The sequence below is a fragment of the Lissotriton vulgaris genome, chromosome 9 (assembly GCF_964263255.1).
Source record: "Lissotriton vulgaris chromosome 9, aLisVul1.2, whole genome shotgun sequence".
NCBI classification, from domain to species: Eukaryota; Metazoa; Chordata; class Amphibia; order Caudata; family Salamandridae; genus Lissotriton; species Lissotriton vulgaris.
In genome coordinates, this window is record NC_141697.1 from 68,900,704 (window position 1) to 68,912,743 (window position 12,040).

Consider the following 12,040-nt stretch of genomic DNA (forward strand, 5'->3'; position numbering starts at 1 on the left):
CAGCGCCAGGACACTCGGTTAGAGTAACAGTGCGCTTTACAAGAACCCCACATTTACATTTGAAGGTCCACAACACTCACTCAAAATAGACTAGGAATGACTGTCATCCTTGGCATTGTTATGATCACTCCATTGAACCTTGAAGCCAGATTTACAAAGCGGTCACAAAAGGCAGAGCGGGAAGTATAGATGCAGCGCTGCTTTGTGTGAATCGGAGACATCAGAACAGTATAAGCTGTGGCGCTGTTCTACTCTCTCCATGCGCTGGCACACTTCTGGCTACCATGCGCCAACGTAGGCACGATTGTGGCATAGTGCAAGGGTGTCTGTGTTGCAGTCAGCATAGGTTTTGCACAGGAAGGGGTCCGTTCCTGCACAAAAACGAGGCTTAAAAGCGTTCCCCTCTTTGTGTGTGAGCTGTACAGGGCAGCGATACTGCACAAAGGAACACATTTGAAGGAAACAAAACATTTCTCGTCGCTACACATGCCTCAGGGAGGCACGGGATTACAGCGCGAATCCCTGCGTACAATTCTCTGCAGGTAGGGATGTGTGTGAAAAGCCATGGAGGGCTGCATGGCAACGCTCAAGCCTCACCAATGGAACGCACCCTTGATGCAAAGTAACACAAGACAGTACATCGCTCTGTATTATATTAATTTGAGTTAAAATCCAATGCAACTCACGATTTGCGTTGAAGTGCAAATCCCACCCGTAGATTGCGTCAGGTCTGTGTTAAAAAAAGTAATGCAAACCCAACACAATGTCTTTGTAAATCTGGCCTCGGTGTGTAGAATAGGGTTGTCGAACATCGATGACCGGGGCAGGAAGCCTGATTTTCAGCCTCACAATAATGTAATGTAATGATGATACTTGTAAAGCGCACTGTTACCCCATCTCGGGGTGTCCAGGCGCTGAAGACCGCTGGGGAACCCGTCCTGGCTTTTCCTGTGAGATGGTCCCTTCTGGGTATCTCCAAGGTGAAACCAGGCATCCCCAGCGTTTGTGGGGGGCCGTTGTGGAGATGATGCAAGCTAATGCCCAGAGTTGCCTAGTGTGATCCCTGGTTAGAGGAGGCACCGAGGCGAGAATTATCGAGTCCGCTGACCCTTGTCCACGACCCTGCAGCGTCGGGAATTGAACCCTGGTCCCGGGCCGTTCTCTGCTTCGGGGTCTGCCGCCTCTAACCAGTGAGCCACACCACTCCATAATACCTGCCAATAAAGTCGATTCAGTTGATTCACTCTACATGTATCTTAATGGGGTATCCTCAAAGTTTGGCATGACTCTGGCCCTCCTGCTTCTGGTTTAGGTAGTAAGAAAATGTTTTATCCTCTCTCTAACGACGCTTTATTCCACCGTATGCTATTTTGACATATGTCTATCATGTCTGGTAGAAATCCTCTCAGATAGAAACGAAAATACTACATCTATGGACAGTAGAACTGCTTCATTTTGCACTGGACACCGAGGGGCCACGTGTGCTTAGCAAAGGATTCATTTCTGAGCAATGAGTTCCTTTGAGGGTCACCCACCTCCTCTCAGGTCTGCTGAAGCTGCCAGGTAAGCAAAGTTGTCCAGGCTGATGACGTCAATGATGGGACTGACCACTCTGGTGTAATCCTGAAACAGAAGGGGGCAGAGTTAGTAAAGGCCAGCCACAGTCAAGCGGCGTGAGAGCATGTAATGTGAAATAGATTAACAATGCACACCTAGAAAATGCATGTTTGCTTTGTTTCCCCTATTTTCACTTGGATTTTCCTGACAGGACTCACTTTGGGTACTGGGAGACCACTACACAACCTCCCAATGCATGTGCTTTGACCCCTAAACATGATGAATTGGCTTATTCCAATTGGGATATCTGACTTTTCAGTAAGGCCACACCAATATGGTGCAGAAATTGTACCTGTGTCATAAACGTCAGTTGTCACACGTGGGCTGCAAAGTGTAGCTGTACCGCCCACTTGAGTGACATTCAAAACAGCTTCAAGACTTCCACTACAGCTGTAGGCTACAGTAGATTTGACTGATTGGCAACCCTTTAATTAAAGTCGAAGAACACATTTTGGACTCTGCAAAATTTTCAGAAGTTTTTTGTTAGCTAGAGTATGAAACTACCATGAATCGCCCATACCTGTACACCACAGTAATGGAATTGTGGGTTGACTATATTTTCTCTGAACTTTTAATTTCGAATTATCATTTGTTTCCGAAAAAAGTCAGTAGGATTGGTAAATTCATTCCATAATCTAAAAATATTTCCAATGAGTCAATTTGTGTGTTATTGTTTCAAAATGTCATTCTTTAGGACAAACTGGTATACACAGCGATACGTACAGAAGTTTGCAAATGACCAGGGTTTATTCAACTCCATCACTGTCCTAACAATTGTTTATAATAGGCTGTAAAAATTCCAATCCATATTGTTTATTCCTTTAGAATTTATGACAGAAGTGCCAGGCCTTTGAGCCTCTCATGTCAATAGTATTATATTGTGTTCTGTCATTTTTACTTTCTCCAATTTTCATTGAAAATCTCCAGAGGCTCTTAAATATTACCTCAAGCGTGGCAAACAATGGCTTCAAAAAGGAATTTACATATAAAGCGGTTGTAGTAAAGAATTCATATCACCTTTATTAAGTCTTTATGGCATTTTCAAAAAATATGTGTGTATTTTCGGGACCGGATATTGGTGAATGCTGTTTGGAATGGAAATGTTTTGTTTTTATCCTATTCCATCAATTTCTTCCAGCCTCTTCTAATATGTTATGAACCAAAAACACAGGAGTCTTCTTTGATGTGGAACTTACTCTGGAACTGCAAATAGAGGCTGTAGTAAACTCTTCAACAAACATACTCAGAATCTTAACCCCTTCGACGCGTATGACAAAGCCAGCTCGTCATGGGCGTTACCTGCGCTACGCGGATGACGAGCTGGCTTTGTCACGTTACCCACGATTTTCAAATTTCAGCGCACAGCGGGAAAACCCGCTAGCGTGCATGCGGTTAAGATGGATGCCCCCACCCACCCAAGCTTCCCCCATAGGGGTCAGGCGGCAGCTGTGCTTGTGCGTCGGTTCTTGCCCTGACCACATTAGTGGACCTTACCTGGAAGACCAGAAATTTCTCCTAATGAAGTTCATAGTCAAAGCTCAGCGGTCAGACAACTTCTATACACGAACCTTTGGAGCGTATCACCGAAGCCCTTGTGGCCTCCCATTGGCTAGCAGTGTCTCACTGTATCACATTCAAAGCACTCTGAAGAACCCACCCAGCACTGTATGAAATCTCAATAGCATTTTTATGACAACACTTTCAGATCCACCACCATAGAAGACACACTCCTACAGCTGAAAGTACCACGCTGCACCAAAACCACACTCGGAGGATGTTCTATCTCAGTCCAAAGCAAACACAAAGAGATGATGGATTCACCCCCAGTCACATATCTGGGTTGAATCCATCATTGTTCTTTAGCTCTTGACCTAGTTTCAGCGCTCCGTCCATCATCTCCTTGTGTTTGCTTTGTTCGCCCTATGTTGGCAGGGTATGCCGAGACGTTGGTCCCTTGCTCACTTTGCCACTGGATTCAAGCTAGCCTGTCTGATGAGGGGTGTTACCCCGAAACCAGTCCCAGGATGCCTGTTTCCGGTTCAGGGAAGACCTGGCTTGGCAGTTCGGGCTGGACTGTTCCCATGAGGCACAGTTTCAAGACTGATTTGCATATAGCTGGATCTGAACTGAGGTGGCGAAGTGAGCTAAAGAACGATGATGGATTCAACCCAGATCTATAACTGGGGGTGAGCGTCTGAAAAGTTTCAGCGCTCCGTCCATCTCAGGGAAGAGGTGTGGCGCCAAGGCTAGGGCGACTGACTCTGGAATCGGGGATCACGGTTCGATCCCTGGCACCGGCGGCAGGTTAGCCCAGCACCATGTGACTCTGGGCAATAGCTTGCTTAATCTTCCCGACAGCCCCCAGCGCCTTGAGACCCTTACGGGTGATTGTGCGCTTTACAAAATGTGGATTATTATTATTATTATTATCTCCTTGTTAGTCGGCTGTAAAATATGACTCTTTAAATTGTTGCCCTGTTACCGATACATAAGCAACTACAAGAAAAAACACCAATCATCTACAAAACTAGTGAAAGAATGGAAAAGAGGACAATATTTCTTACAGATAAGAACCTAACTACCTTTCTGGTAAAATAAAGCTGTATCAACTACTATTTGTTTGTCTCACACACTCCTTAAGTTTGAGCATTCCTATAAGCAGGGCCTTGTTCCCTGCAGCATGACCAGACCTTGTATCAGGACCCTCAACACCTCATCCACAGAGGTCAAACCTCAGCAACTCCCTCCTACAACCAACCATGCAGGTCTGCCTGCAATCTCTCCTAACATAGGAATCCACAGAGATGACCCCCACATGCCAGGAGAAAACCCCCAGCGCAAATGGAGGTGAGCAGGCCTCTGACAAGACCTTAATTAGTCCCAAATGCTTATGGTTTGCTAAATTATTCACAAGAGAAAACTCATGCTTTGTCAAGTTATTTGTATTCATAATCCTTTACTATCAAATCTTTCATAATCCTTAAAAATAATTGATGCAAATAATTCCAACATCATACCTGTGGATAATGATAACCTTTCCTTTTAAATTCTGTGAACTGTTGCCTTCCTCCACTAGACCTTCCAAGAGGTATTTGCGAAGAAAACCCTCCCCCAATTCTTGACATATTGTGGCCCTCCATGGTACGAGGATGCCCACCCTTGGAAGAATGCAGACTCTTGCATAATGGAGATAATCTCCTGCCTACTGGTGCCTACCACTATTATCCACGAAAAAACCCGAACAGTCATATAAAGTCACAAGCTGAATGTTGGGGTCAAAATGGTTCAACTTTTCTGTGGTCTGATAGTGTAAGGTCTACCTAACCTTATCCCTCTATAATGCTTGTGTAGGAGTCTAACATCTGTCCATCCCTGCTCTCTATGGCCTTAGATTGTCAAAATTAGTCTAATGTTTATTTTTCTACCTTCTAAGGCGATTATTTGTAATAACAAATGAGGAACCTGCTTGAAAGGAACAGGATGGAAAAAGATATAAAATGTTGAGGTGCAGAAAAAAGCTGGGGAAAAAGTAGAAGTAACAAAAGAGTGATGGGTGGAATGTTTGTAGTAATCTCAATAATGACCGGAAACAGGTGAAGGTGAGTTTGTTGATTTATTGAGATTATTGATCTCTACACAGCTGATCATCTGCTAGTCTTGCTCTCTCAAGCCTCCAGTGCAGTTAACCCTACAGCATTGAATCATAACATTCCAGATGTCATGACCTCATAGACACAGGGACTGCACTGGTAAAATGCTGATTGACCAAGCCAGTAAGTATAAACATACAAAAACTATAAACATTATACATAGAATATAACCTGCTTGAATGAATTTCAGTCACTGGTTATTACTGGGGCCACACCCCAGTGCACAATAGTTTGAGCAACAAGACGGCTCATGCTGGCTACTGCAATATGCAAATCAACCCTGGAACTGCTCCAATTGGAACAATCCAGTCCGAACCGCCAAGCCAGGTCCTCTAGAACCAGAATACATGCATCTGTAGGCCAGTGTCACCCTACTTGGGTTACGCAACCACGGCACACTCTTGACGCTGGTGATTGTTGTTTTTTGTTTACGCAGGTGCCCTCCCTGTACCCCCGCTGCCCTTCCCACCCGGCCCACAGGCACTTCCCCACCTACAACTACAGAGCTGTAATAAAGTGCTGGAGTACAGGCAGGGAAAAGTCCTTCTGCAGAATAAACGCGGCACAAAGTCCATGTACAGTTTCTTTCAAAGATTAGTGACTACCGCTCACTAATGCATCAGCATCAGCGCCATCCCAACCCAACAGAGCCTCGCGATACAGCTTCTGCCTGGGAGATGCTGTGTAAGGAGTTACCGCTCTACCAACTGAAAGAACTAGAACGCTAACTGCTAAAAAGTAGTGCTGTGCCAAGTACCGTAAGGGGAAATCCCTAGTACATGGAGCTATACAGACCCAGAACTGTCAGGGATGCGGACAACCTCTTAGCAGGTTAGTTTACAAAATCTGATAGCCACTGGAATGTAAGAAACCTTAAACATCAGATGCCCACGAGAGTGTGCCAGAATTTTTGCACACAAAGTAGTTAACACATTTCATCTGCATTATGTGTAGAGGAATAAATCGCACAGAACCCCGTCTACTAGGATGGCCTACACTGGCTGCCATCCCCTGCACTGGTGCTGCAACAAGGCTACCTTGTGCAGTGCAAAGCATTGCACCAAAGTGCACAGGTAAGTGTGTGCTGTCTAGAATAGTACTTGGACTGGTAGCATACCCTTCCAGTACAAATTCCTTTGCCTAGGTATAGTCAGAAGGTTTCCATGCATTAGATGTGTGCTCTACACTGCAGGACGCACACAATATCATTTTTTTAGACCTGCTTCAAGTAGGTATTAGTTTTTGACACTAATCCTGGCTGCCTTTGCATATCATGCTTTGCATCAAAACCTAGGAGTGTTTGCACTGATCCACCTCAGTAAAAGCCTCCTGACTCAAATCACCACACAGCAGAGGAAAGTGATGTTTTCTCTGAGAAATGGACACCTTTCCAGCAACAAAATCTTTTGCATTGATAGTAAATACCAAGCGCTGATTGGCGGTGCAGTGTGTGGGAACAACCTATAGCACACCTGGGCCTTGTCCTCTGTCTGAACTGACAAGCAGCAGCAGATTTTTTTAGTATTTATTTTCAGGCATTTGATAAAGCTCTACTCTGACTGGGGCCACAAAAGCTGGAAGTGGCCCAGACCTCTCTGGACTGTAAAGGATGTCTCGGATGTTATGCTTTGCCGTGGTTTGCCATGCTATGTTATGCTATGGTTATCTGTAGAGCGCAGGGCTCACCCAGGAGGGTGTCCAGCAGTCAGATCATATGGGCTGAGCTGGCTGGGTCTCAGGTGTAGGTAAAGAGCCATGTCTTCAGATTCTTGCACCTCCCCTCCACCGCTTCTCTGCTCTCTTGGTAAGCATGGGCGAATTTTGCGAATCTCGCGTTCGCGAATTTTGCGGATTTGCGAACTCGCAATCCGCAAAATCCGCGAATTCTCGCAAGTTTGCGGATTTTTTTTTGTGTTCGCGCGGGTTTCTGCCAGTTCGCGAGGGTTTTGTACAATTTCGCAAACGCGAACTTACCTGTCGGGTCGCAAGTTTTGCGAACTTGTTATTTCTACGTGTCCAGCCTGTTTGGGACACTCTTCTTCATCACTGCCACTCTCTGTCACCACTGCCACTCTCTGACTACTCATGCCACCCTCTGGCCCACCCATGCCACCCTCTGTTTCATCACAGCACCCTCTGGTTGTCCAGTCAGTGTACATTATTGCGGCAAAGCAAAGCACACCTTCCCTGCCTCAAGTGACCTGAATTAATTTGGGGCTGATTAATGTGTCACAGAATATTTTTTTAGCTGGCACCTGCTTTCTTAGTGCTTCCTGATTAGTGATCTTTTGCACTTGCTAAGTGCTTTCATTGTTGCAAAATTAGTTACAACACCTGCCCTGCCCCAACTGACAATAATGAATTAGGGGCTGATTAATGGATTTGAACTTCCAGCCTGGCTCCTGCTTGTCTCCCTTAGCTGAAATTCAGGACCTTTGTGGCATAGGTGTAACTATTCTGAGGTTCAGAGCAGGGTCACATAATAGTTGCAACTGGCAACTGAACTCTGGAGGGGCCCCTCAGGAAGCACTACAGGAAGTGGCTACTAATGATGAGCCTGAACTTTTGAACCTGGTAAGTAGTTTCAGTTTTGCTAAGATCGTATTTCTGCAATTTAGCGCTTATTCGCGGGGCGCGAAGTTGTACTGGGAAGCCGCGAACAGTGCGAGCAAAATCCGCTGCTCGCGGATTTGCGGATTTTGCGGGAGATTCGCGAATCTCGCGGATTGCGAATTTACCGAAAATCCGCAAAATCCGCGAGCGAAACGGATTTTCCGCCCATGCTTATCTCTTGGTCGCCAGCTTCGTTGCCTCTACCTGCATCTCCAGCCTGCGGATTCCCTCACACTGCGACCCTCGTGCCCTTAACGTGTTAATGACATTCGGTGAAATCTTTTCACTAGAGAGCCACAACGGTTGTCATTACCAATGCCTGTTTACGCCATTCACCAAATCTGCAGGTTATTTACGAACGCTTAGCACCCCTTGACATCCTGCTACAGTTAGGAAAAGGGGTACACATCTCGAGGCAGCACCCCTTTTTTCCAGAGCAGTATTTGATAACAGCGGTGAACACAGCAATGCAAAGGCAATTTGCAATCCTTGCCGACCTCTTCTCCTGCACGTGCTGCATCCCTGCATCCAAACCCCCTGCACGTGCAGCATCCCTGCATCCCAACCATCTGCATGTGCAGCATCCCAATTACCTGCATGTGCAGCATCCCTGCATCCCAACCACCTGCACATGCAGTATCCCTGAATCCCAACCACCTGCACATGCAGCATTCCTGCATCCCAACCACCTGCACATGCAGTATCCCTGCATCCCAATCACCTGCACGTTCAGCATCCCTGCATCTCAACCACCTGCATGTGCAGCATCCTAATTACCTGCACGTGCAGCATCCCTTCATCCCTATCACATGCACGTGCAGCATCCCTGCATCCCAACCACCTGCACATGCAGCATCCCTGCATCCCAATCACCTGCATGTCCAGCATCCCTGCATCCCAATCACCTGCACGTTCAGCATCCCTGCATCCCAACCATCTGCATGTGCAGCATCCCAATTACCTGCACGTGCAGCATCTCTGCATCCCAACCACCTGCACATGCAGCATCCCTGCATCCCAATCACCTGCACATGCAGCATCCCTGCATCCCAGTCACCTGCACGTGCAGCATCCCTGCCTCCCTATCACCTGAATGCGCAGCATCCCTGCATCCCAACCACCTGCACATGCAGTATCCCAACCACCTGCACGTTCAGCATCCCTGCATCCCATCACCTGCACGTGCAGCATCCCATTTACCTGCACGAGCAGTATCCCTATCACCTGCACGCGCAGCATCCCTGCATCTCGACCACCTGCACGTGCAGCATCCCTGCATCCCAGTCACCTGCAGCATCCCTACCTCCCTGTCACCTGCACGTAGAGCATCCCAATTACCTGCACGCGCAGCTTCCCTGTATCCCAATCACCTGAACCCGCAGCATCCTGCACCCCGACCCCCTACACGTGCAGCATCCCTACATCCCCGTCACCTGCACGTGCAGCATCCTGCACCCCGACCGCTTCCATGTGCAGCATCCCTGCATCCCCGTCACCTGCACGTGCAGCATCCCTGCTCTCAATGCACACGGCGAGATTGTCAGAACCCTCCTGCCCGACAAGTTTGGTACACGTGGCACACGGTGGCGGTGGCGTTATGGTTTTCAGCCTGAGCAGTGAGGACAAGCTCCCTTCTCCAGATTCGTGCTTTCCCTTTTTTCTTTAATATCTTTTTGCGTTTGTTATTTTAGTTTTCAAAGGATGCCTTTCTTCCCTCGTCTTTTTGATGCTTCTGAGGCGGCTGGTAGGCCTTGCATCTAATCAACGTGAGGCTTGTTTTTTGATTTCCAGCTCTTGTGAGAGTGCGCCTGGAGCACAAACCTGGCCATGAAGAAAAAAGCGCTGTACACAGCAGTGTGATGGGAATTGATTCAAGATCGTGTACATAGCTGAAGGGTGGGGGGCAGGGGGGCAGTCCTCTTCAGAGCTCGCCCGGGGGCCACGAGGAGCCTGGAGAGCTGTGCTTTAAGCTCCTTTACAGAGTAGAACAAGCAGTTCTGATTTGTGGTGTGTGTTGATTTATTTTCCTCCAGATGGGGCGGCGTGTTGCTTGTTATTGCCATAAAGATGATACACTGAAGTCACAGGTATTGAATATTATGCAGGGAAGCAGGGAAGGCCTGTGTATTTTACCAGTGGCGAGGGGGGCGGGGGTTATGGTTTGATTTGCAGAAGAGGGATTTTTGGTGCCAACCTATCTTCTTCTGTTTCTTGATGTTTTGGAGTCTGAAGTAGAGGTTCTGTGAACACTGAACGTGATTTTGTAGTTTCGGCTAGTTGTGCCGTGAACCTGACCAGCTTCAGGTCAAAGTGGCACTCTCGCATTTGTACTGGGCTGGAGTTGGTCTCGTTTTCCGGCAGTGCTGCATTGAGGATTGTATGCAGGTTGGATTGAGCTAGGTAATGCCTTTGCTTGTGGTGACCTTAGTGCATGCGTGTAGGTCATCAGTATACTGGCGGACCCTAATTCTGTGGGTGATTGGAACATTTGGCGAGGGTCCTTGGTTAGGCTGAAGATCACAAGAAATTTGATGGATCGCTGGTATGTATTGTAAGGCAATGATGTCTGTTACAATGTGGAAGTAACAATTTGGTCCAGTTGATGTTGGATGGAGATGTAAGAGGAGACGCCACATGGAAAGAATGGGTGTCGGAAGTCCATCTTTTTCTGTATTCTCCATGAAACTCTTTAATTGTGGCTTCTGGTATCTGGGCCACTGAGCAGCTGTACCTGTAAAACAGGTCCCAAAAACATGTGCAGTTTCATAAAATGAAAAAATATTGTGTTAATAATTTGGTATATTTGATAATTCAGCTGAATTGTAGGCACCGTTTGTGAAAAAACCAAACTTCAGAAATAAAAAGATAATTTCCTTCCTTACACCTGCAGCACATTTTTAACATGGACCGATATGTTTAGGAGGGGGCACTCCTTGAAATTGAGTTTATAAGTGACTGAACTCGTGAGAGGTAGAGCAGCACATTACTTAAATATACTAACGAAGAATGTGCAATGTGAGGAAGCCATGATAGCCTTTTCTGTATAAAATTTAACATGGACCCCCAGTCATGCGAGAGGACAGTTTAAGCTGGTGTTTAAAGAGGTAAGGCAAATCAGTTTTCCTCAAAAGTGGACACGTTTACCTTAAGAAGCTATGCACAGCTGGTAAGTGATTAAAAATGAAATGTAAGATGTTTGCACACCAAATGTTAATCACTAAAAAGGGCTTAGAGGCCATAGATTCTATAATTTAAAGTGCAATTTTTTTTTAACTAACCTTATTCTTGCTAACATCTGTGAACAAACAACTGCAAACTTCATTTTGCTGTTGTAGGGACATTGATACAAAAAAATAAAAAGACAGAGTGAATATGGAGCTGCTATTTTACCTGCCGAAATATTCAGTTACTGTAAGCAGATAACATAAACCTTGCCTCTAGAAAAGAATCAAGCATTAAGAGGATTGCTGTTAGTTACATCTCAAACAAATGATGGAAGGAACTCTGAATAAATCGTACATTCACCCCCAGTCAAGAGATCCGGGTTTCTTTTGCTCACCATGCCACCCCAGCCATATGCAAATCAGTCTTGACCCTGTTTCTCATGGGAACAGTCCAGACCGAACTGCCAAGCCAGGTCCTCCCTGGACCAGAAACAAGCATCCTGGGACCGGTTTCTGGGTATTACCCTTCATCAGCCCGGCTAGCTTGAATCCAGTGGCACAATGAGCAAGGGACCCACGTCTGGGCATACCCATCCCACTTAGGGTGAAAAGTGCTACATGGGCGAACGCTGAATAAATCATACATTCACCCCCAGTCAAGAGCTCTGGGTTAAATCCATTGTGCTTTTGCTCACCATGCCACCCCAGTGTAGCCCCTGTCATAGGCAAATCAGTCTTGACCCTGTGCCTCATGGAACAGTCCAGACCGAACTGCCAAGCCTGGTCTTCCCTGGACCGGAAACAAGCATCCTCCGTCTGGTTTCTGGGTATTACCCTTTATCAGCCAGGCTAGCTTGAATCCAGTTGCACAGTAAGGAAGGGACCCTCGTCTGGGCATACCCATCCCATTTACGGTAAAGTCAAGTCAAGTCAAGTCAAGAGATTTATATAGCGCGCTACATACCCATAGGGTCTCAAGGCGCTTGAGGAAGGGTG

At 46.6% G+C, this 12,040-nt stretch overlaps 1 protein-coding gene across 1 annotated transcript in view; it reads right to left on the reverse strand.

Moving 5' to 3' along the window:
- The window catches only part of GALNT16 (polypeptide N-acetylgalactosaminyltransferase 16), a 512,323-nt gene that overhangs the window by 65,266 nt on the left and 435,017 nt on the right, over positions 1-12,040 (reverse strand). Inside the window, exon 7 of the mRNA XM_086937043.1 lies at positions 1,536-1,623. Coding sequence (XP_086793169.1) covers positions 1,536-1,623 — 88 coding nt within the window. The remainder of the gene's footprint in view (positions 1-1,535; positions 1,624-12,040) is intronic.